Here is a 23466-nt window from a genome sequence, read left to right on the forward strand (position 1 = left end):
AACCCACAACGAGGTTCCAGAAAGCGACGACGATAGATGGCTGGACGAGATAGCCCTTTTGACGATAATAGCCACGGAGAAGGACGCGACAGGGCCCAGCGAGAACCACGACTCCGACTTCCCTCAAGACAGCCAAGTGCTCCGCGTCGCACGCGCCACAGCGGAGAAACACCTTCATCAATACAGTGAGTTTCTGGATACCTTGGAGGCCCCGGCATTCGAAACCACGCAGCAGCGACGACGCTTCCTGGCCAAGGCTATGGACTTCTTTAAGCAAGAGGGCACCATGTACCGCCGGCGCGGCAACCAGCCGCCGCAGAAGGTAATACTATCCGCAGACGAACGCCTTCGAACCCTGAAGCAAGCCCACGAACAGTTAGGTCACCGCGGGGTTCAGGGGACCTTCGAGACCCTTCGAAAGCGTGTATTCTGGCCGCACCTATACGCCGACGTACGCCACCACGTTCGATCCTGCTACGACTGTCAAGTCCGCAGCCTCAAGCGCTTAGAAGCTCCCCTCACGGTCTCAACCCCGGTTCGTCTCTTTGACAAGATCTATATGGACGCCATGTTCATGCCGGAGACCGAGAAGGGCTACAAATATATAATAGCGGCACGAGATGACTTATCAGGGGTATGTGAAGCAAAAGCGCTGCGTACCCTCCGCTCGTTCGAAGTGGCTGAATTCGTGAAAACCCAGATCATATACCGGTACGGGATCCCGCGTGTAGTGGTGTCCGACAACGGGAAGGAATTTCAAGGAGCCTTTGATGCAGTCATGCGTCATTTTCGCATCCCGCTTCGCCGGATAACACCGTACAACCATCACGCCAATGGAGTAGTGGAACGAGGGCATTTCACCCTGCGCGAAGCAATAGCAAAAGCATGCGTAAACGAGCCGACCGATTGGCCTGCGAAACTGCCACTAGCCGTATTCGCCGACCGAATCACTGTGAGCCGCTTAACAGGCTTCTCGCCCTTCCAGCTCCTACACGGCACTGACCCTATCCTTCCCATGGACCTCGCGGAAGCCTCGTTCATGGTCCAAGGTTTCAAAATGGGAATGGACACTGCCGACCTGCTCGCGCTCCGCATCCGACAGCTGGCACGGCACCAGGACGACATTCAGCGTGCGTCCCATGCTTTGAGCCGAGCCCGCTTCAGGTCCAAGGGGCAGTTCGAGAGGCGGTTTCAGAAACGAATGCTGAAGGACGAGTACCAGAATGGGCAGCTTGTGCTCCTCAAAAATCAGGTGGCGGAGAACAAAATCAGCGCCGAAGCCAAGGTGGCACCCCGGTACTTAGGGCCGTACGCAGTCGTGCGTCGGAACAAGGGAGGTGCTTACGTGCTCAGTGAATTAGACGGCTCGATCATGAATGGCGCATTCTCGCCCAGACGCCTCCTGCCCTACATCAGCCGTCGCCACGAGTTCATGCGTTATCACGACCTAAGCTCGTCCTCCAGTTCGACTGAAGAGGAATCGGACGAGGATACGAGCTCAACCGAGCTGGCTCAGTCGGACGGAGAATACCAACCGGGCGAGCGACGCAGAAATGAATAGGGCCCCAGCGTACTTAAGCCGGGCGCTCGCCTGCGAAAAATCTGCCCTGCGGACCCCCGCAAAATTTCTTCCTCCCCGCGTGCATGCAGCATCCGTTGCCCGAACGCCTCTCACCTCGACCGCCCAAACGGACAGCGTCTCCTCCGTCGCTTCGCGTTATTCGCCATAAGCTGGTGGCGAACTACGTTACCAATCTCGCCCGAGTCAAAGGAGAGTACGGGCAGGAAGCCGAAGGTAAAAGAGAGGGCCCCGCAACAGAGGCAAGCGGAGCTGACACCAACGACAGAAAGCGGGACGACAGCTCGCTCCTCCTCGAAAACCCCCGGCGCCAAGAAAATGAAGATTCCTCTACGACGCGAAACCCGGGTTCACGACTCCCCGCCCACGTCTCCCCTTGCCGTCGAGACTGGGGTACGAGCCATCCGCCACACCGCGCGAACCACGGCACCCAGCTCCGCCGTCTTCGCCCCTAGTCTGGGGGCACTACTCAACCCTCCTGGCAAGAGAGTGTCGCGTACCCACGTTGGGATACCCTCTATCGCCAGTTCGAACCGTACTCGTGAACGCCGCTCCCCGTCCCCCTCGGGAACCGTCGCCGCTTCACCCTGGCCCAGGGCATCCTCCGCCCCATCCCAAGCGTCGCTGGACAGCAGACATGAGCGGGCCAGAGACGAGCTCGCTCCCCCTCAAAGCTACGAAGCCCTTCGGGAGTATGGAGTGGGCGAGGTCACGCCCGCCGAGCGTCGACCCATGGACCTGATTCCGGAGATAGAACCGCGCAATCCCTCCAATGACCCGCAAGGACACCACCGCGTACCCGCAGTATCCCCTGCCCCCTCCATCCGCGACCTCCCGCCGGCGCTAGCGCCACCGCTGCGGGGACCTAGCATTCCAGCCCCGGGGCACCCCTTGCCCCCCGCCTTCCAACCCAGTCTTCAGCAGTCACGGGCGTTCGGGATAGATCGCATCCTGAGCCTTGTCCACCCCTTCGTTCGACGTCGCACTGGGGATATTCGACCTCACGCCATGCTTGTCAGCCTGGACGCCGATGAAGGGCACCCGACACAGCGCGTGCAAGGCTTTCCCTTCCCTCTGCCTCGCTACCGGCTCGATTTCACGCATGCCCTCGAATGCACGCTGACCAGCGGGACGACGGTGATCGTGGCAGGCCCTCAGGGCCTCGTCGGAGAACTCGTCTTGATCGAGGAGCTCGACATCGGGGCCGAAAGCGCTCACCTTCTGGGGTATAGGGTTTGGGACCGCCGTTCGTTCGCCTGTGTGGTCGACGTAGCTGCGGACTGCTCCGAAGTACTGTCGCGGTACGAGGTCTTCCGAGGATTCGAGTACGGCGTCAACCCGGTGCTCGCGTACCGGGACATCCTGCATGCCACGACGCGTCCCGAGCGCTGGGAACATGTATTCGCGCACACGCGGATGTATACGATCGAGCGCTTCCTACGAGAGATGGGCCGCGAGGACATCTTGGCGTGCGTGCCCGACGAGCTATGGGGAATATTCGTGGCTCCGCCCGAAGGACAGTACCTGACCACTGCTCTGTTGTACGCAGCGTCGGGAGTGCCCCCTCATCTGCGAGGCCCGAAGCCTGCGCCGCGCGGAGAAAGCGCGTCGACCGGAAGGGAGCGTGACGCGTAGGAAAACGTGCAGACGAGGACAGAGGTTACCGAACTATACGCTTCATTTCTTGAATATCTCAGAAGGACTGGACGCTCCTTCCTCTCACATATCCGCCTCGTGTCCCGTGTATAATAGGGCGCTCCCGTATGCTAATCTACGTTTCGTTCGTCCCCTCTTTTGGCATTCCCCCTTCAGCGAGGGCGCTGAAATCTCTTGTGCACCGCGGATGTCACGCGACGAATGAGTTCGGACATAGGGGCGAATGCCACGAGGACGGGCCGGTCTAGGCCTTTCGGCTCCGCTGGCACCTGACTCATCACGGGGTTCGGGGGCTTCCGAAATCGGTCAGCGATTATCCAGCACGGAGGAAACGACGTCGCTGGAGGGAGACGCGGCAAGCGCCAGCAAATCTGCCAGCGCACGAGGAACGTATCCCCTAAGTATATAAGTAGCGTAGATTCAGGGCCTAATACATCATCTACTTTGCCCACAGTACCTGTCCGAAGCTTCAGAAAGCTAACCAGAACCTGCCACTGCCGCGTATCACTATCAGCCTAGCCATACAGAGGACCTCCGACATATTAAAAGCCCCTTGAACAGCAGCTTCTTGACCACCGCACGCCCGCTCCAGGAAAGCCCCCGGTAGATCTTCCATTAACTCAGCTTAGACGCGCCACCCACGTGCTAACCCCGCAGGATTCTCCGGTGCAACACCTAATTCAGGCGCGCAGATACTAGTTGGGAAACGTATTTTTGGAGACTGAGTCCAGCGCGAAGCCCACCGCCTCGCCAAGAACTCGCCTAATAGGAATTAGGTCTTTTTACTCCCCCCTTTTTACTAACTTTAAATTAGACTGACAGTATGTCCCTTGAAAGAGATGAGACGAATGTCCTTCGCGAGACAAACATACATCCTTGGTAACCACACAGCGACCCTAATGCCATCTTGCTGCTTGCCTCCCTTGCCAGCGCGTGCTGCAGGCAACATATTCGCAAGGTGCGTCGCCTGATCATCTGAATGACAAACCCAGGGACGAGGTGAGATCCTCTTACCGGTGTAACTCATTCGTCTCACTAATCCGACGATGTTCAGCAGGCAAGTCGTTGATATGTGGTTAACGGCTTTCCGACCGGGCTCTTGCGGCCGGCTGACCGTGTCTCGCGAGTCCCATCGTGGGATAAGTCGGCCCCTTGTGTCGTGGATCGTCAGCTGGATTAGGAACAATGCACCTTCACCTGCGCCAAGGTACGTGGGTACGCCGGATGGCTACCGCGACGAAAGCGGTTGCCATCCGGAGCGTGTGAAATCGCCGCCCCTATATAGGCCAGATTTAGTGGTAGGAGCGCTCTTCACTCTCCGTCCAGTACTGCCTGACACGAGAAGAAGAGCGCTCGAATCTTGTCAACGGTGCGTGCATCATTTGTGGCAACAGCATTCGCGGGCACAACAACCGATCCTCTTGAGCAGTGACAACTCATCTCCGTTCTCCATCTGCAGCAACCATTATGGTCAAGTACCTCGGTAAGGAAGTCGGCCCCATCGGATTCGGGCTCATGTGTACGTCGCTCATCCAGTGTGCTATCCTCGTGTCTAACGACCCCTCGATAGCCCTCACTTTCAACGCCAACCACTCCGTTGAACACTCCATCGCCTGCATGAAGGCCGCGCTCGAAGCCGGCGCGAACGTCTGGAACGGCGGCGAGTTCTACGGCTCGCCCGAGCACAACTCCCTCCACATCGTCAAGGCGTACTTCGAGAAGTACCCCGAGGACGCCGACCGCGTCATCCTCTCCATCAAGGGCGCCGTGGCCGGCGTCAGCATCGGACAGCCTACGCCGGACAACTCGCCCGAGGGCATCCGCCGCAGCGTGGATTTCTGCTTGGGCATCCTGCAGGGCGTGAAGAAGATCGACGTCTTTGAGCCCGGGCGAAGAGATGCGTCAGTGCCGGTGGAGACAATGATCAAGGCGCTGAAGGAGCTCGTCGACGAGGGGAAGATTGGCGCTATTGGCCTGACGGAGGTCGGTGCGGAGACCATTCGCGAGGCTGCGAAGTATGCCCCCATCGACGGCGGCGTCGAGGTCGAGTTCTCGGCGTGGTTCACGGACATCCTCGACAACGGCGTCGCAAAGGCCTGCGCGGAGCTGGACATCCCCATCATCGCGTACTCGCCTCTTGGCGCCGGTTTTCTGGTGAGCTGAACCCCTCCTTGTTTGAACTATCGCTGACCTGAGCCGAATTGCATAGACCGGGCAGATTAAGTCCATCGACGACCTTGCACCTACCGACTACCGCCGTCACTCCCCGCGCTTCCAGCCCGACGTCTTCGACGTTAACCTTCAGCTCGTACGCGCCGTCGAGGGACTCGCGAATCGCAAGGGCGTCACCATCGCGCAGGTAGCGCTCGCCTGGGTCGTCGCGCAGAGCGCCAAGCCAGGCATGCCGACTATCATCCCAATCCCGGGATCGAAGAGCGTGGAGAAGATCAAGGAGAACTCGACACTGGTTGAGCTCACGAGCGATGAGCTGAGCGAAATCGATACGATGTTGCGCGAGTTCAAGCCCAAGGGAGAGCGATTCCCGGCGCGGTTGGCGAAGTATAACTTTGCGTGACGAAGGAAAGTGTAAAGAATCGCGTAGTAATAACAATCTTCGTATGGAGGACGTCGGATACAAGCCTGAGTGGTCGTATTTTGCTTCGGGATGTTCCGTAAGCACATCTTGTCCGGCGTGACTGAAGTCAAGAAGCACGCGCTAAGCTCAGGCTTTCCCGCTTCTTTTGTGGCACCAGACAAAGACACGATGTTATAGCAAGTACAAAATGTGTTATGGAGTAAAGGACAGCGAGGGCTCGATGGAAGCCCAGTGTTATACAAGGTGGTGGCATACTTGTACAACAGGTAAGCGCGCCGACCCAACTCTATGTATAAATAAGTGGTCGTCGCGAGTCGTGCCAGCAAAAGCGTCTACAACAAATGATAAAATCCACTCTATGTCACCAAAGATCGTTCACCACCCAAACACTTCCTCGTGAACCTCGACGCCCCCGACGAGATCCCGCTTCTTCGGATCGATCCAGCTCACCGTCTTGCGCACGTCGTCCGCGAGCGCGACTGGGCCGCAAACTCCGACGAGGACACCGCAGTGAGGCTCGGCGTTCCGCTCGCCAGCACCATACACCGTGTTCGTGATGATGTTGTCCAAAGCGTGCTTCGTGTGGGGGCGACCGACGTGGATGTGCATGCCCCGCGGAATCGTAGCTTCGTGGATAGCTGCCGCGCCCGCGGCAGATACTCGCGTGTAGTGAATGGAGATGTTCACCGTCGCGTGCCTTGCCGAGTGCAACAGCGCGGTGAGCTCGGGAAGCAATGGCGCGATCGCGCCTAGACCGCCGTTCAGCACTCGGTCAAAATGAAGGAAGGAGAAGGCAACGCACCGATGTCCTGGACTATCCAGATCAAGTCAATGATCTTGAGACGGCTCTCTCCTGCGGCGTCCTTCTGAAGCAGGTCGTCCATGGCGGAGAGCCCGAAAGTGATTCCGCTCCCACCGCAGACGAACAAGGCCGCAGAGTAGCTTGAGAAAATCGAGTCGCCAGGTCCGCCGTACGGCCCCTCGACAATCACCTGCACCTGCGGGTCCTCGTCGCCCTCCGCGCTGCGCGACTTCGCGAGCTCAAACAAGTGATGCTAGGATAGATCGCGTCAGATCGAACGCAAAGGAACGCAGAAATGTGTCGTACCGTCCAACGCCCCGTCTTCTTGACCATGAGAACCATGCCGGAAGACGTGCCCGGCGCGTTCGCAATCGTGAAGGGGTGCACCTCAGACCATCCAACCAGGCCCATCGCCGAGCTGAGCACGCGAATCCGCACATGCTGCCCCGCGCGCCACCCCGAGGTGAGCGAGCGCATCTCCATGCGCACCATTCCAAGCTCCGGCATCGCGCGCAGATGCGCGCGCTGCACGCGAGTCTTCACGAGGCGGAAGACACGGTCGAAGGCGTAGACCGAAGCGAAGGCGATAACGTAGTTGAGAAGGGGCCGCTTGTGCATGTAGATCGCGGGGATGAGGATGAGGAAGGCGGTGCAGTGCGACCAGAAGAAGAGGTTGTAGAAGTTGTTGCGGACCCAGGAGGTGGAGAAGATGAAGAGCATGTCCATGCACACGGTCGCGACGAGACCCCAGACGTAGTCCGGCTTCACAATCGCTTCGAAGAAGGCGTCCTCCCAGAAGAACTTGAAGACTTTTCGAAAAGGGTCAGACGTTACGAGGGAGGGTACGAAGCCAAGACTTACGATATCCGATGACATGGACATTGACGGCGAGGATGATGAGTCGTCCTACATGGCGATGGAGGAAGTTCAACTAAGGAATAGGTCAGAGCCAGCATCTCACGTCGTCGGGCTGGGGTAAACGGTACCTTCTCGTAGCCGACACCAAGAACGTAGCCTACGGGGTTGACCTTCGTCCCCAAAGCGAACACCCACGGGATCTGGGACACGGCGACGGCACCGGCGCGCACTAGCGAACTTTCAGCATCTGCGATGGCACAAAGGGAGAGGGTAACGCACCAGGATTCGTGAATGGATTAGACTTGTACAGTCCAGCGTATGCCATACCGACAAACCAGCCGACGTAGAGGACAAGCTGATTGAGTGAGTGTCCCTTCGTCCAGCGCCAGTGAAGGGGTTCGAAGATAGGACGGAGGATGCGAGGGCAGGCAGCGACGTGCGGCGGGGCGCGCGCACCACCCTCACCTTGCAGAGTCGGGGTCAACGTCGCGCTCTGCGTGAGCGTGACGCCGCTTCCCTTCTCCGCGAAGTGGGGCCTGGCGAGGGTGTCCTCCCGGTCGAGAGGCGGCCGCGGCTGCTCGCGCACGACGGAGATCTTGCTCCCGAAGACATGCCCCGCGAGCCATTCGCCGGTGCTCGTCAAGCGCGCAGCCGCGCGGGAGACTCGTGTCAGGGCGAGCAGGCCGAGGAGACAAAGGAGGACGATGTTAAGGTGCCACACGATCTCGGGGGCGATCAGGTCTTCCTTGCGCACGGGCTGCTGCGGGGGAGCGCCTCCCTGCGCAGTGCCGTTGGATGCTTCAGCGCGGGAATACATCGTCAACGATGATGAGCGAGGGAGAGAATGCAACTGGGGAAAAGGTCGGCGTCCAAGAGGGCTGCCCCTTATCTATCTGTGGGGAGACGAATAGTAATTAGCGATGATGCTATTGAGCTTTGATGAGTGAATAGTGCGGGCACCTGTTGCAAACGCGCAGAGAGGTGGATAAGCAGAGTCGCGTGGGAGAGCACTGCTCTGCACGCGTATGAGGTCCGCGTAGGAGGATCCGGAGTTCTGATCGGATGGGGATGGCCACACGGGCGCCCGTATGCGTGCAAGGCGGAAGCACGGAGGTTCCAAGAGAGTGGAAAGGCAGCGCGAACCTGGCGCGGAAAAGGAACAGGGAGGAAACGAAGAATAGAAAACGAATGGAAACGAATAAACGAATACAGAAACCTGACCAGCAGGGCAAGGGCGGGAAAGAACTCGGAAGAAATCGAACCGAAGAAAAAAGCGAAAGGGGGGAGTGAATGCGACCGCCGGGAAGAGACTTGCGAAGAGGCGAGTTGGCTTTTGAGCTAGCGGGTCCCATGTCAGGAGAGCAGTCTCTAGGATACCAAGCAGGCTTCAGGTGACGCAAGCGCAGGTCCGGCCGCCGAGTCATAGGATGTCGAAGGAGCGAAGTCGGCGACCGTTCGAGCTTCCGCATCCTATTGTCCATTCAACCTTTTTGCGATTGTCTATCGCGTCAATCCCATCAATTCAAAACATCTAATGTTGGTGTTCCGTTCGTGCATTCACCGCGATCACCTCGGGGACGCGGCTGTAGCTGAGGAGCAGGAACGCGGTCACCTGGTCCTGCGCGGAGGCTGTAAAGAAAGACAGCCAAGCGCCGAGAAGTACAGCCTGAAGACCAAGAGCGAGGAGGATTGGCGCGACCAGGAGTTTCGGGAGGCAAGAGGGAGAACTGAGGTTGAGGTGCGTGAGGTCATCATCTTGTCGTATGTCTATTTTTTCTCTGCAGGCTTGATGAGCGCGTCGTCCAAAAGTGGCCCATGAAATGGCTGCGCCGTTGCCAGCTTGCTGCTTCGCAGGTTTCCACTATCTCGTTCCCCCACAACCATATCGGCCAGAAGGGGACGAAAGCACCATCCTTTCGACTGTCGCCCAGATCTCTTGGGCGCCCGTGATGATTGATCAAAAAGGTAGATGCTGCGTGTACTGCCCATGCAATCGAGGTACGCGGAGAAGCAGCTTCGAATGAAGAGGTCGTTATCGGGTCCTGCTCAATGACGCACCCTTCCAACCGAATCATCGCCAGAGCCGCAGCAATCACAGCATTGGGCCAGACAGGAGTTCTGGGAGCCTTTGCGAAGTGCTGAAATCTGGAGGAGATTTTCAGATGCTAGAGCGACGGAGATGCAGCGGAGATCCGGATGGACGGAGACAAGCTGCAAGCTGTGCACGTCCTCGGGATGTGTTTGTCGTTCCCACGACCTCCCACGATATCACGCGGTCAATTGAGACTTGCGTGATTCCTGGCGCTTGAGAAACTTGTCGCCGCGTTGGAAGGGCGGCGTCGTGGGCGGCCTGATGTCGCTGAGGCGCGCCGTACGGCATGGTCCCCCTCCTCGCCTACAAATATCCCTCCCCGCAACAGTCAGTGAGTGCGGGAAACGTCTGGCATCGTGTTAGCCTCGAACATCGGCTAAGACCTTGTATGAGTTCGCGCGGCGCGCCCACCTTGTACATGAGCCACACGATACAGACTCTCGCTTGTGGCGTACCGCAGCTTGTGCGGAGGCGGCGACGAACAGAACCTGTCGCGACAGGCGTCAGTAATCAGATGACAGTGATATCTGCCTCCGGCTCCATGCTGCATTGAAGGCCTTCTTTCGATCCATCGCTATGCAGCTATCGACGTGCTCACCATCGTCCGAGGCGATACATGGATGATTTAGCATTATTCGCCATGCTACAGCATCTGCCTCATCACTCGGACGCACTTCGACCGACACTGTTCCTTGATGATGCAAGCGACCATACATTCAACAGACTCGCCTGATAGCGAGAGCATCGTGCGCAATGTTGCTCACAGCGTGATTGCGGCCGTGAGCAGTGGACGAACACAAGCGAGGAGGTCCCTAAAATTGTATTCAGCCTGACCAGAAGGCAGCTGCGCGCCGCAAGGAAGCTATCGGAAGCCCACCTCCATGCCCAGGGCCGCACGCCGCGCGCCAGGATGCTGGACGAGCAGGCGACGTCCCTTCGGGGAGGGCAATGTCCGGCGGGGAAGGCGCATCCTCCACGCGGGAATATCCCCATAAGGGGTCCCCTTTCCCTCGTCCTCCCACAGCGCCCACGCACTCGGTGGAGGCGATAGCGCGCTGCGTTGCTGAGGATCGCCTGCGGAGGCGGGCTAGCCCTCGAAAATTCTGGAGAAAGAAGCAGAGGACGTACGATGCTGCGAGATAGGCGGCGATAGAGCACCGCATCTTCATAAGCGGCGTAAGCGTCTATACGATGTTGGACACCGTCATAGTCAGACTCACCAGCGTGGTCCTTGGCATGGCCTTCAGCATCTGTCGATCGAAGAGGCGTAAGGCATAAGCATTCGTACGAAGGATTATACGACGAGTGTATTTTTGTTGTCTCTGAACTCCGGGTCCGAGTCGTTATTCGCCGACAGCGGACAGCCTGAGAGGCGATGGGCATGAGAGCGCCTCGCAATGCTGGCGGGACTCGTTGCCACAATTGGTGGCATCGTGAGTTTATCTACTCAATGTGTCAGTATCAGTAGTTCTGCACACAAGATACAATCTCACCTATTGGTTTTGCCGGTATTGTACTCAACAAGGGCAGAACGTCACACGCACCTTCCCAAGCTCAACCACCCCTGGTCATGCTGGCAGGCCACAAAAGGAACAAATAAGATCGATAGAGAAATATGTAGTACAAGCAGAGCATTCACAGCACACAAATCGTACAAACAGCAGATCGACAGCTGCACATCAGAATACATAATGGGTCGTGAACAGGGCGTGAAAAAGGAGAAAAGGGTCCTAGTATGTACATTTTCCGAGCATTGAGATCAACACCTTACTCTGCGTAGTCCAAATCCGTGTACGAAGTTTGCGAGCGCTCGCGACGCGGGCCTTGGGGCTGAGGCGGAGGAACGGGCACCGGGGTCGGCGAGCTTGACCGCGACGGTGGCCGCTCAGGGATGAAGGGGCTTGTCCTGCCGTTCTGCACGGGAGGGGGACCATAAACGCCGCCACCGGGGCCAGCGCCATTAGGCATCCCGCCTGGGACCGCGGGAGGGGCGTACGGACTCGCCGGAGGATGAGGAGGCTGGGCATACCCGGCAGGTGGCGCAGCTGCTGCGTAGGGATACACAGGAGGTGCCCTTGGCTGCCCATATGCATGCGAGGCCGGAGGAGCACGATAGCCAAGCGGCGCTCCGTACGGCTGCGCGCCCCCAGCGTAGGGCATACCCGCGCTGGGCTGCTGCGGAGGAGGCGGTCCACGATATGCATCGCCTGGGCCCGTACCACCCCTCGTTGAGTCGCCGCCGCGCGACCGCAGGGAAGACGCCCTCATTGCTGCATTTGCGCGCGTGTTCGCATCTGTCTCCGCACCGTAGTCGTCCGACGTCCCCTGGCTCCTCCCCTGCGACGGCGCCTCCGACGCGCGCGACGAAGGCGGTGGGTCTGCTGGCGGCTGAGACCTTGGGCTCCGCAGCTCATCCCTCGACCGCGACAACGCGCGCTGCCTGGATCGCGGCGTCGCCGACACCTCAGCAGCCCGCGAACGCGGCGTCGCAGCTTGCGCCGGCAGCGTCAAGTCCTCCGTCGACCGCACGAGTGCCGGGTCAACGTACGTGGATGGGTCGTAGTGCCCGTACGCCGAGCCGCGCGAGCTCGGGCGGTGCAGCTCGCTCGCCAGCCGCGCATGGTCCTCTGCGTCTTGCCTCGCGCGGTCCCTGTCCGCGTCTGCTTCACGCTGCGAGCGTAACGACCGCGCCGACCGCCGCGACATCGCACTGCCCGGACGCGTCGTTGGCTCAGCCGAGGTCGTGGGCGCAAGAGGCGGAAGGGGCGGGAATGCCAGCGACGGCGAATGCTTGAAGGCCATCTGATGCTCCTTCGTCGTCATCGAGCTGCCGCGCAGGCCGCTGTACGCGCTAGCTGGGCTGAATGGCACAGGAGGCGGCGCTGCTGGCGCCGACGGTCGCGGCGCATGCACTTGGGGCGGTGGCGGCTGACCGCGAGATGACAAGTTCGATCGCATACGACGCGGCGCCCCTCCCGCGCGAGACGACGAGCTCGAGTTGTTGACACCATGCGGGCGCATGCGCGACGAAGACGAGGACGAAGGAAGAGGTGGCCCACCCCTCACAGCCGCGCCATTCGGCGTCGCAACCGTACGATCGAGAAGCCCCTTCCATCCCTCCGTATCAATAAGATGCCTTTGCTCCGGCGTATACTGCGCCGCCCAGTTATCCTCATAGTGGCCGCCTGGCGTATGCGGCACCGGGCGCGTATACTCCATCGGCGCTGGCTGCATCCGCGGCGAAAGATACCCATCGCTCCTTGGCAGATGCTCGCGCGAGCTCATGCCCTCCCTCGACGGCGTCGCCTTCGACGGCGTCGTCTCCGAGTGCGACGGCGGCTGCACGGAGATGGCGATGTCCGGGCTAACGTCGTTGCGCCCGTACGGTGCGCGTGGGACGACGTTCTCGCTCTGGCTGCGCAAGTGGCCGCGCCGGGCGGACGAGGGCGTGCTCTGCTCCTCAATTACGCTCAGGTTGCGCTGCAGGCCCGGCCGCTTGCGGGATCCCTTCCCTGTCAGCGCCCGCTTCAGCGTGCTGAAGATGCCGCCTCCGCCACCACCGCCCTCTTGCTCTCGAGCAGCTGCAGCAGCCTCTTGTTGCGCCGCCAGCTGCTGGCGCTCCTGCTCCGCGATACGCCGAGCTTCTGCGAGGATCTCCTCAGGCGTACGCTGCTGTATAGGCCTCGACGGTGGCGGTCCCTGCGGCCCATCATCTTCATCTTCGTATTCCTGACGAAGCGGGTTCGTATAGATGGGCTGCCTATCACCTCCACCTTGGGGGCTGGTCATCTCATACGCGCGACGCATCTCCTGAGGACGTATCTCCATCGCATGACGCCGCGAGTTGCTCAGACCCCGACGCATAGTCCTCGGCGGGTTGATCTCCCGCTCGACTTCCTCTGCAGACGGTATCTCGAGGCTGTACGTTTGTATACCCGGCGTGCGCATCTGAGGCGGGACATATCCCGCGGGAGATCGTCCTTCTGGGTGCTCAAGCACAGGTGTAGGCGCTGGAGCAGGCTCGGTGAACGGCTCCGTTGGGGCGCCGGTCGTCGGGTAGGATATGCGCGTGCGTGGCGGGGATAGAGGGTGCGGGCTGGGTTGCGGTGGACCCGTCGAGGTCTCCGGAGAGATCTGGCCGGCATCGACGGTGCGTATGGGCATGCGACCTGGAGAGCTGGCGAGTGTTTCCTCGTGTCGACGTGGCGTGTTGCGGAACGCAGCTTCGTAGTCGTACTCGCTCTCGTAGGGATAGTCGTATTCGTCCTCGAAGGCGGCCTCTTCCTCTGTATCGGTAGTAGGAGCATGTCGCCGACGTGGCTGGTGATGACGGCGTCGCCTACGCGGATGCTCAACAACCGTCTCAGCACGGGCTTGACGAAGACCGTCGCGGAAGCCTAGGCGCCGTCCCTCCTCTCGCGCGGCTTCAGCAAGCAGCTCGCGCGTAAGCCGCCGTGCCGTACTTCGCGCTCGCGCCGCCGTACGCTCCGCATCATCTCGCTGCCGCTCTAGGCTGCGCACGACGTCCTGCGCGCGGTCGATCTCGCGCTGCGCGTTCGTAACCTGCACGCGGTACATGGCCAGCTCATCGCGCGTGCGGGACGCATCGGCCTGCGCGGTCGCGCGCGCTTCCCCCGCGAGCCGCACGTGATGGAGGGTCTCTCTTGCTACGCGCTCCGCTTCAGCGGCGCGCTGCGCCTCGTTGTCGATGCGGCGGGATGCCTCGTCAAGCGCGCGGCGCAGCTTCTCCGCCTCGTACTCGCGGTCGATCAGCAGGCGGAGGAGTTCGTGGTGGGGTTCGTGAGCATGATGTCTTTCGCGGTCTTTGCGGTAGCGCGCGCTCGGCTTCGTCTTCGAACGGTTATGTTTGTGCTTCTGGGTGTGTCTACCGCCAGGTGGAGTGGATAGTAGTTCTGATCGAGGGGAATAGCTATCTTCGTTCGCGTAAGCGTATGCGTCTGGTCGAGAGTCAGCTCTGGGGAAAGTGTCAGTCGCGGGTTCTTTGGGAAGTAGACTGGGACACACAATGCAGGCTCTGGCATGCGTATGGGCGGAGGACTTCGTCCATCTTCCTCCGACTCCGCATACATCCTCAGGTTGGCTGATCTTCGTGTCGTCCGTGAGCCTTGCGAGTGATACGGATGGAAAGGGGATAGAGATTTAGCTCAGGAATGTACGAGCCTCATGGCGCAGCGCTTAGCGCTGTGCTCGTCGTGGTCGGCGACAAGACGTCAATTGGAATTCGGCTTCGGATCAATTTCTCGTAATTGATTAGTTCACGTGACTGAAGTTCAACATGCACGTGCATTGGCATCGCGCCACACAGCGAAATACGAGCAATGAAGGTCTAGACTGACGCTGAGAGAAGCGTTAGATATAGCTTAACACAAGCTCACCTCGTATTCTACCCTCTATAGTACATCAGTGCAATCCTATGGTAATAAATCCAACAATTTCATTCCGAAAGCCCACATATTGTGCCATCTTCGCACAGAAGCTGCTCCTCGGAGTCACTAGAAAATAGTACTAGATCTAGCTGATTACTTACCGCGCTGAAAACGTCAGCAGTGGAACTGACACGACGCCACATAGCACTTATCGGCAAGTGCCGAGATGCTTTATCTCCGCGCTGCTTAGGCATCTAGGCGCTCCTTCCATCTCTCAAGGACGACGTGCTTTGTACTCACACGATGAACACACCGACAACATCTTCGAATATCTCACGACGCACGCGCGTCGTAGAGCTGTGGTTCGACGACGGAGATTTGTTCATTGCAGCCGGATCGCACCTTTTCCGCATGCATCTCAGCGTCATGTCCATGCACCTAGTGTATCTCGCGACATGTGACTGTGTCCCTTATTATCCTCTCAGTACATGTACGCCGGAGTACCGCTCTTGGAGCTCTTGAACGATAATTACGAAATCCCGACGTGCGCGAGTCTTTCCTCCGTGTTATGGCTCGTGCCATATCCACTCACATGCTTCTCCTCAGCGATTCAGTAATCGCTAGCTTTACGCGGGCGCTGTCGTACTGCACGTACTTCTCGTAACACTGGAGCGCTGCCGCGAAATCAGAGCTAAGAGTCGCAGCAAGGACGAGGAATCCTCACACCTCGCTCTTGGCTATGAATCAGTGCATGGCTTTGCAAAAACACATCGACGATCACTCCAAAGCCTGTTTCCGCTTCGCTGTCAAGCCAGTGATTTTCCCAGCTCCATCGCCACTGTGAGATCGTAGAAACCTTCCGTCGCTACCTCTGAGGGACAGTCTTATCTCAGCCCTTACGTCTCTTGTCGAGTAGAAGACTTTAAGGCTATACACAAGGATTCTCCCGTAATAGAAGGAAGAGCAAAGTTCAACCAATCATGTGACCTCACGCGTGCAAAACATTTGATGGCCGGTTCGAAAGATCCCGACATCGTCACCCGGCCCTCTTCTTCGTTCACACCTGCGTCCATGTGCACATTCCATAGAGTAGCCAGCCGAGGATACTTGTCCTGTTCTCACTCTTTCCGCCGTCCTCTCCCCTTTCTCGTATTTCTCTCCTCCCTTCAGCTGGATCTCCCAGAATGCCATGTGCGGGAACGGACGTTGCGAGGGGGCCGCCATCATTACATTCATTAACCCGCTTTTGGGCTTTCGCTTGACGTGGACACGCGGAAGTGAAGGCGGGATTAAAACATACTAGGAACCAGCTGACATAGCATTCTTCCTACGAATGCCCGACCGCCTTCCCGCCGGATTAACACCTCGCACGGCGTCGTATCCCGCAAGGTTGGACGCGGCGTACGATACACTCCACGACCTATGAGGGCCACGGAAGCGCTTACGCCGTCCGCGCAACCCAATTCGCGGTCTCGAGCCTCACTCAATCAATCGCTGCGGAATTTCCGCGAAGCCGCCCGGTGACTCGACATGCCCAATTCAACACTTTGACGTGCATCACGACCGTCTCCGCGCGCGCTTTTATTCCTTGGCTTCCTGTTTCTCCGCTCACGGATGCCAGAGCACTCGACGCTCCCCGTCGCCCGCTGACGGCCATGCTGCCCTTTGACTCGATCGCGGTGCTCGCGCTGACCGCAGAGGTGCGTTCGCTGCTCAGGGGCGACCGTGGAGGGATCGCTAACGCTGTCGATCAGATGTTCTTCCTTGGTACGTTCACTCGCGCCCGCCTCCGACGTGTCGAGCCGTGATGTTGGCGTGAAGGGCTGTACACGGTTCTCTGGGTCCGGCATGTGATGGTGATGGTGGGGAAGGGCTTCAGCAGTCGGAAACACAGCGTGCGTACCCAGGCCGATGCGTACCTACCCCGAGCTCACCCATCGGGCAGATCTTCCTCGCGCTGTCGACCACGATGTACGTGTCAGCGGTCCTGCACGCTGGTGAGCACCACTACCCCTAGAACGAATGCATCAAGCGCTTAACGCTGCGCAGGTCTGCTGGCATACCGTGTGCTGTACGGGCTCGGCCTCACTCCCGAAGCTGCTGAGCGGCAACACTGGTGGACGGACCTCACAGGCTGGCACATCCGGATGATCAGCGCGCTTCAATTTACGCAAGTCGTCATCGGCGATCTCATCCAGGTGCGCATCAGCCCTTCCCACACCCTCCACATCGCTCACACACCCTCAGGCCTTCCGCACTTACGTCGCCTGGAGTTTCAACCTCTGGGTCGTCATCCTCCCCTTCCCCTTCTTCCTCACCGGTGTCGGTACGCCCCTCACCCTTGTTTCTTCCGCGTCCATCCATCTAATGCCTCACCCAGTCACCACCATCCTCTCCTTCATCCCTGCGCACCCCACCCCTTACCTCCAGCTCCTCCTTCGCATCGGCCTCCCCTCTTCCCTCACGTACAACCTCACCATGAGCGCGCTCCTCATCTGGCGCTTGACACGCGCGCATGCCGAGTCCGCGCGAGCCGGTGTGCGTGATGCGACGCGCCCTCCCGTCCTCCTCCGCATCGCGCGCGTCGTTGCCGAGACAGGCGCGCTCTACGTCTGCGCCTACGCGATCTTCATCGCTCTCGACTTCGCGGGCCGCCTCGAGATGTTTGTCGTGCAGGCGGCGCTGATGCCGATAGGAGGTGCGTAGTGGCGAGGGACAGGGGCGATCGAGCCCCGAGGGGTAGATGGTTATGCTGACGCTCGATCTGCAGGCATGACATTCTCCCTCATGTCGATCCGACTGTACGGCATCGTGGACGAGGAGCCGGAATCGTCGTGGAGTTGGCCTTCCTGGACGACGTGGTCGAAGACGGAGACGTTCCCTGGGGACAGCGACGGGCCTTATCCACCCGATGTGGAGAGGGCCATCTCCAGACATCGCGACCGAACGTTCTCTGGCGACCGGGAGCGCAGATTGTCGGGCGCTGGAGAGCTTTCATATTCCGGTCATGGCGAGAGGATACTTACAGGGGACTGCGAACGGACACTTTCCGGAGAGCAAGCGCGGACATTATCGTTGGAGAGGGCCCATACGCACGGCTCTTCGCAGAGTACCTTGCAACGGACATCGCAGCATACCTTGCCACGGACATTGCAGAGTACTTTATCGCCGGATGCTGTTGTACAAAGATAATAATAGAGCAATCCTTACTGGCTGTAGGTTTCCAGAACTCGCTTTCAGACGCCTTCCTCGTCCATACGAGGTCTTTGCTGACTTCCTGTTCACAGATCTACTTGCGAGGCTCGCCATCTGAAGGCTCGAGCTTCGAGCACTGCGCTTGCAAGGGTGAGGGAAAGCAGCCGGACGCCACAAATTCCGGCATTATCCGATTGCCACGTGCTTCGGCAATGGCCGACTATTCCGGCCCGAAAGTTCATTCAGTGTTCACTTCTCGCCATCATCACGCCAACAATTATCGCGTGCCCACACTCGAACATGGCGTGCAATGGCGCTCCGTATCTTGATCCTCAGCGTCTGCTCTTATAAAGCGTTGAGAGCGGGTTGAATAGGCGCCCGAGGATCCCCCAGTCGTCTCCCTTGAGCGAACAAGCCAGCCGAACACCTCAATTCACCGAACAACCTAGCCGCCGATCAGCCATGCCCATTCGTTCTCTTGAGAAGCCTCCTCTTTCTGAACTGGCCGGCGTGCCCGAGAAGTTCGTGATCTTCTACTCGTCTGTCGTAGATGGGCAGCTCTGGTGTCCGGTAAGTCTTCATACATCCTATTCACTGCTCCGCCATGCCGGTCTAGCATCTACCTTTCGTGTACTTCAGTCTTTTGAAGCTAATACGAACTGCTCATCTTATAGTACTGCCGCGACGTCGAGGACCGCGTTCAGAAGACATTCTCGGCCGAGGGCGCGCCAGATCTGCTCATAGTGCACGTCGGGGATAGGCCTGAGTGCGTTGGCTTACCTGGGTTCGCACGCGTAAATCTTCTTGCTGACATAGACCGAAAGGTGGAAGACGCCTGACGCGATCTATCGTAAGGAACCATGGAGCGTCACCGGTGTGCCGACGCTCATCAAGCTGGACTCGGAGGTAAGTGCACGGGGATGATTTTGCTTGGACATATCTTCTTGCTTTTACATGTTCTCCTCGCCTCGACCTGTCTTTCCATGTTCTCTTACTTGTGCTAATCATAATGCACTAGGGCAAGGAAGTTGCTCGCCTTTCCGGAACGAAGATCCTCGACGGGCTCGACCAGATCATCCGAGACTGAGGCGAGTAAAGCGAAACAAATGTCAACGAATTGTGTAACTGCTGTCCCGTCAATACCATGGCGGTCATCCATCAATATCACTGAAAGTGTACTCTGTGACAGTGGCTTACCGGCCGCTCGCAAACTCGACGGCGGTCTCCTCTGACTGTGACAACGTCGCGTTACACGCCCCTCTGTCGTCCTTGTGTCTGACTTCTGTCGCACTTCTGTACACCTTTTGACGAAGATGTGCGCGCCACCTCTTTTCGTGAAGGCATCAGGGTGTCATCTACCGTCGCCTCACTGTGACGGCCGCTCGTATAAAATCCAGACTCTCTCGCCAGATCCTACATCGCAGACCGCCCTTCGCAGTCGTCTACCTGTCTTGCTTATCATTCTTCCGATTTCTCTTTCTGTCCACTTCCAACTCCTCACTGAACTTTGTTTTTGTCGAACCCGTACTCTCCTTTACTACAGACCAAGATGAGATTCATCTTCCTCCTCGTGCTTATCTCTGCCGTTGCGGCGGCTCCTGTCAAGAGGTATGTGTCTTTCCTTCTCCTTTTCGTCTTTCGTATCACTGATCATCCTTTCGCAGACAACCCACCTCCTTCGCCCCCGCAAGCCCTCCCGCCGCCGCTGCCACAAAGTACCCCACCCCACCAGGCGCCCTCCCCGCCGCTGGAGGCGCCGTCCGCGGTGCCGAGGGCGCGCTTCCCGCTGCTGGTGGCGCGCTCCCCGAGGTCGCGGGCTCGCTGGATAAGGGGCTTGTTGGCAGCCTTATTGGCCCGCAGAGGCGCGATTCTACGGGTGGGGACGCCATCAACGAGAGGGGTGCTCTGGATGGCGGTGTGAGCGGGGAGGAGGGTGCGACGCCCTCGAGCAGCGCTGTCATCAAGCCCATGACCATTCCATTCATGAATCCTACCGACGCGTTTGTGAAGCCCACGGGGACGTACTACCCCTTCGCCACTGCTGGCGTCGCCTGGAAGAGGTAGGCTTGCCTTTCACGTCATTTTACGAGTCTATCTCACTAACTATCCGAAAGGCAGTATGGCGGCTCGGAATACGGCGCTGGAAGGAACCATGATGGTCCAGGCTACGGCAACTCAGACGATGGAGGAGTCTTGGGATTCGTATACGGTGGCGAATACAACGACAACCCATACGCGCGCCGAGGCCTTCCTCGCGACGCACCTAGCGCGGCATACGACGCTGGTGTCGGCACTGCATACAACTCGGATACCGGTGCTGGCTACGGGTCGCACGCCGGCTACGCCGCCGGCGCCGGCGCAGGCGCGGACGGGTACACCTACGTCAAGGCCAGCGGGAGCATCTCGGGCTCGTACGAGGCCATGATGGCGGGCGGCGGGGCCATGGATGGGTACGGGAGGGCAGGGATGGGCGCGGGTATAGGCTCTCACGCCGAAGCAGACATGAACGGACGCCTCTGGCCCCACGGTACCAGTCACGCCTCGCCTGCGTACGACGCTTCAGCCCCCGCTCTCCCGGCTCAGTCAACCGACGCACCTTCCGCTGACCATGTCCCCATCCCATACGCGACCGCGGCCCCCGATGCGGCTGTTCCTACATTCCACGGACCCGGTCCTGTGGATGGTGTTGAGAAGCCCTCATATCTCGACAATCACGGACTCGAGGCCTACAACATTCCGGAGGGACCAGCTACCGATATTCCCCTCCAGTCATACTCTCCCACCGACGAGCCACAGGACACCGCTTATCCCGAGCCGACCTACACCGCTAACGTGGCGAGTGAGGTCCCCGTGGATAGCCCTGCGACGTACGACTACCCTTCGGCTGCGCAGCCTACCAAGTGGTCCTATCCCTCCGCCGACGCTACGGATGGCTTTCCCGTATACAGCACCCCTGCAACTGACGACTACCCTCCGGAGGCGCAGCCGTCTGTGTGGATCTACCCCTCCGTCAACGAGGGCTCAGACTATGGCGCTACAGACGCTCCCACCCCTACATACGCTCCCACCCCTACATACGCTCCCACCCCTACCTTCGATCCGACCCTCTACACGATGGTGCCTCCACCTCACGGTCTCGGGACGAGGCCATGGGGTCCGGGTCCGGCTCAAGAGGTTGAGCCCACCATGGAGGTCGAGCCGACTTATGCGGTGCAGGCCGTACCTACGGAGGCGGCTTCCGTGATCTACAAGTAGATCACTCAGGCGAGCGTCGTCTGAGATAGACACTATTCTTTATTTTCATTCACCGTCGACGTTATGCTATCTACTCAATCTAGTCCTGTCTTTACCGTACGATCACCTCGTCCAACTCGCTCTTTTCTGTCTTTGCTCGAATTGTTCATTCCTCCGTACGTTGCGTTCTTATCTCCAATACTCCTCGACCTAATTTCCATGGAAAACATATCCACAATCATTATCCACTCTGCAATTCAACTATCCTTTCCCTAACCCCAATTCAACTGCGCCATATGCTCCGGCACACGGTCCCCCTTCGGCTCAAACTGGCGCAAGAACGCGTCAATCTCCTCCATCTCCTCGTCCGTCAGCTCCACCAGCGTCGAGTTCTCCTTGACGCGCTGCACGTTCGTCGACCCGGGGATGGGGATGATCGTCGGGAGGCCGTTCTTCCCGCTCTGCGCGGCGACCCAGGCGAGGGCGCTCTGCGCGGCGACCCAGGCGAGCGCGATCTGCGCGGGGGTGGCGCCCTTGCGCGCGGCGAAGGCCTCGACGGTGTGCACGAGCTGGAGGTTGAGGTCGAAGACGTCCTCCTGGAAGCGCGGGCAGAGGTGCCGGAAGTCGTCCTTTGGGAGGTCGGCGTAGGACTGGAATTGGCCGGTCTGCGATGGCGAGTCAGAATCATGTAGCAGAGATACATAGAAGGATTGAGAAAGCCCACCAGGAACCCAGAGCCCAGCGGCGAGTACGCGATGATGGGGATGTCGAGCTCCGCGCACGCCTTCGCGACGCCGTTGTCCAGGATCTCCGTGAACCACATCGAGTACTCGACCTCGACGCCGCCATCGATGCGCGCGTACTGCGCCGCCTCGCGGATCGTCGCCGCGTTGACCTCCGACAGCCCGATCGCGCCGATCTTGCCCTCGTCGACGAGCGCCTGCAGCGCGCGCATCGACACCGCGAGCGGCGTGCCCTTGTCCCGCCGCGCGGGCTGGAAGACGTCGATGCGCTTCGTGCCCTGCAGGATGTCCAGGCACCAGTCGACCTCGCGGCGGATGCTCGCGGGCGAGCTGTCCGGGCGCGCGGTGGGCAGGCCCGGGTCCGCGAGGCAGCCCTTGATGGAGAGGACGACGCGGGGGGCGTCCGCGGGGTACTTGGTGAAGTACGCCTTGACGATGTGGAGGGAGTTGTGCTCGGGCGTGCCGTAGAACACGCCGCCGTTCCAGACGTTCGCGCCGGCCTCGAGGGCGGCCTTCATGCACTCGATGGCATGCTCGGTCGTGTGGTTGCTGAACCAGGTGAGGGCTGCAGAATAATAAATACTTCGTCAAAGGTGAGGACAACGGTCGAAGGAGAGACGTACTCATGAGACCATACCCGATGGGGCCGACTTCTTTGCCTAAGTACTTCGTCATGGTTGTTTGGGGTGCTCGTGAGGCTGCTTGGAGAGAGGAAAGAGCTCAAGACTGGGTGAACCTCTGAGTGCGCGTTCGTCTTTTATACTCCTCTGGGTCTGGTCACGTATAGTTTCGACATACTAAATTGTCAGCGCAGTGGCAAGCCGGGGTGACGGCGAGCACACGGCAACAGGGATACGCGGGCTTGCTGAGGAAAAAATGTGGGGAGCAGTACCCCCAGTCCCACGGATCTGAGCCGTCGTTGGTAGACCTGGTCGAAGGAGGGTATGTACGCATAGTGAAGTTGCCACTGTCAATGAGACCGTTGACGCGTTCGCGGCGGACTCGGACGGGAGAAGGTCTTTGGATGCGAGCTCTCGGTAGAGCGAAGCCCCAGGCGCGCTGCGTCGAGGTATAACGCCCTCTGAGCGTATGTGCACACTTCAACGTTCCACGGACACAGACGATGAGGACTTAGTCAAGGAGATCCGGCAATTGCCGATGCGAACGCTTCGGGTCCGTCTCCGTTTCGGACTGGCGGTTTCAGCCAATAGGATTGCACCGTGCCTATTCCGACGAAAGTTAGACATCCATTCCGCTGATTCGAATTCAAGTTCAACACAAGTATACATCGCATTCGGCTGCTCGGGAGCACAAATCAAATAGG

The 23466-nt window shown here is 59.2% G+C and overlaps 12 protein-coding genes across 12 annotated transcripts; 7 read left to right on the forward strand and 5 right to left on the reverse strand.

The window, feature by feature from the left end:
• Positions 1-133: 133 nt before the first annotated feature.
• Positions 134-373, forward strand: SCHCODRAFT_01056004 (uncharacterized protein; the record flags this gene model as incomplete). The annotated part of the gene is made up of 1 exon (XM_050340949.1): positions 134-373. A coding segment is annotated over one exon (240 nt), but the record flags the coding sequence as incomplete, so codon positions are not given.
• Positions 374-862: 489 nt separating this feature from the next.
• Positions 863-1411, forward strand: SCHCODRAFT_02470717 (uncharacterized protein; the record flags this gene model as incomplete). The annotated part of the gene is made up of 1 exon (XM_050342691.1): positions 863-1411. A coding segment is annotated over one exon (549 nt), but the record flags the coding sequence as incomplete, so codon positions are not given.
• A 233-nt stretch (positions 1412-1644) lies between these two features.
• Positions 1645-3214, forward strand: SCHCODRAFT_02667511 (uncharacterized protein; the record flags this gene model as incomplete). Its single annotated transcript, XM_003032359.2, has 2 exons — positions 1645-1795; positions 1848-3214. 2 exons carry the CDS (start codon positions 1645-1647, stop codon positions 3212-3214), a joined length of 1518 nt encoding a protein of 505 aa, XP_003032405.1.
• Positions 3215-4560: 1346 nt separating this feature from the next.
• SCHCODRAFT_02624833 (Aldo/keto reductase) lies at positions 4561-5880 on the forward strand. Its single transcript, XM_003032358.2, has 4 exons — positions 4561-4604; positions 4665-4754; positions 4806-5389; positions 5445-5880. Exons 2-4 carry the CDS (start codon positions 4703-4705, stop codon positions 5808-5810), a joined length of 1002 nt encoding a protein of 333 aa, XP_003032404.1. The 5' UTR covers positions 4561-4604; positions 4665-4702; the 3' UTR covers positions 5811-5880.
• Positions 5881-6206: 326 nt separating this feature from the next.
• On the reverse strand, positions 6207-8308 carry SCHCODRAFT_02503108 (uncharacterized protein; the record flags this gene model as incomplete). Its single annotated transcript, XM_003031913.3, has 6 exons — positions 6207-6580; positions 6634-6886; positions 6940-7442; positions 7495-7564; positions 7620-7720; positions 7771-8308. 6 exons carry the CDS (start codon positions 8306-8308, stop codon positions 6207-6209), a joined length of 1839 nt encoding a protein of 612 aa, XP_003031959.2.
• A 2086-nt stretch (positions 8309-10394) lies between these two features.
• SCHCODRAFT_02624844 (uncharacterized protein) lies at positions 10395-10985 on the reverse strand. The gene is made up of 3 exons (XM_050345266.1): positions 10804-10985; positions 10712-10746; positions 10395-10657 (listed from the first exon to the last, which is right to left on the reverse strand). Exons 1-3 carry the CDS (start codon positions 10831-10833, stop codon positions 10408-10410), a joined length of 315 nt encoding a protein of 104 aa, XP_050199876.1. The 5' UTR covers positions 10834-10985; the 3' UTR covers positions 10395-10407.
• A 183-nt stretch (positions 10986-11168) lies between these two features.
• SCHCODRAFT_01038324 (uncharacterized protein) lies at positions 11169-12542 on the reverse strand (the record flags this gene model as incomplete). Its single annotated transcript, XM_003031912.2, has 1 exon — positions 11169-12542. A coding segment is annotated over one exon (1192 nt), but the record flags the coding sequence as incomplete, so codon positions are not given.
• Positions 12543-14250: 1708 nt separating this feature from the next.
• Positions 14251-14799, reverse strand: SCHCODRAFT_02624847 (uncharacterized protein; the record flags this gene model as incomplete). The annotated part of the gene is made up of 2 exons (XM_050345267.1): positions 14609-14799; positions 14251-14558 (listed from the first exon to the last, which is right to left on the reverse strand). Coding segments are annotated over exons 1-2 (325 nt in total), but the record flags the coding sequence as incomplete, so codon positions are not given.
• A 1677-nt stretch (positions 14800-16476) lies between these two features.
• SCHCODRAFT_02624850 (uncharacterized protein) lies at positions 16477-18215 on the forward strand. Its single transcript, XM_050345268.1, has 8 exons — positions 16477-16670; positions 16725-16737; positions 16792-16865; positions 16916-16967; positions 17020-17168; positions 17218-17296; positions 17351-17668; positions 17741-18215. The coding sequence occupies exons 1-8, from the start codon at positions 16626-16628 to the stop codon at positions 18160-18162; spliced, it is 1152 nt and encodes a 383-aa protein (XP_050199878.1). The 5' UTR covers positions 16477-16625; the 3' UTR covers positions 18163-18215.
• A 38-nt stretch (positions 18216-18253) lies between these two features.
• On the forward strand, positions 18254-19519 carry SCHCODRAFT_02278749 (uncharacterized protein). Its single transcript, XM_003032356.2, has 4 exons — positions 18254-18735; positions 18840-18931; positions 18990-19071; positions 19184-19519. The coding sequence occupies exons 1-4, from the start codon at positions 18628-18630 to the stop codon at positions 19250-19252; spliced, it is 351 nt and encodes a 116-aa protein (XP_003032402.1). The 5' UTR covers positions 18254-18627; the 3' UTR covers positions 19253-19519.
• Positions 19520-19714: 195 nt separating this feature from the next.
• SCHCODRAFT_02701011 (uncharacterized protein) lies at positions 19715-21420 on the forward strand (the record flags this gene model as incomplete). Its single annotated transcript, XM_003032355.2, has 3 exons — positions 19715-19773; positions 19830-20225; positions 20280-21420. The coding sequence occupies 3 exons, from the start codon at positions 19715-19717 to the stop codon at positions 21418-21420; spliced, it is 1596 nt and encodes a 531-aa protein (XP_003032401.1).
• On the reverse strand, positions 21324-23222 carry SCHCODRAFT_02624856 (Aldo/keto reductase). The gene is made up of 3 exons (XM_050345269.1): positions 22766-23222; positions 22109-22707; positions 21324-22073 (listed from the first exon to the last, which is right to left on the reverse strand). The coding sequence occupies exons 1-3, from the start codon at positions 22815-22817 to the stop codon at positions 21672-21674; spliced, it is 1053 nt and encodes a 350-aa protein (XP_050199879.1). The 5' UTR covers positions 22818-23222; the 3' UTR covers positions 21324-21671.
• Positions 23223-23466: the final 244 nt, after the last annotated feature.

The sequence above is a fragment of the Schizophyllum commune genome, assembly GCF_000143185.2.
Source record: "Schizophyllum commune H4-8 unplaced genomic scaffold SCHCOscaffold_6, whole genome shotgun sequence".
Classification (NCBI taxonomy): domain Eukaryota; kingdom Fungi; phylum Basidiomycota; class Agaricomycetes; order Agaricales; family Schizophyllaceae; genus Schizophyllum; species Schizophyllum commune.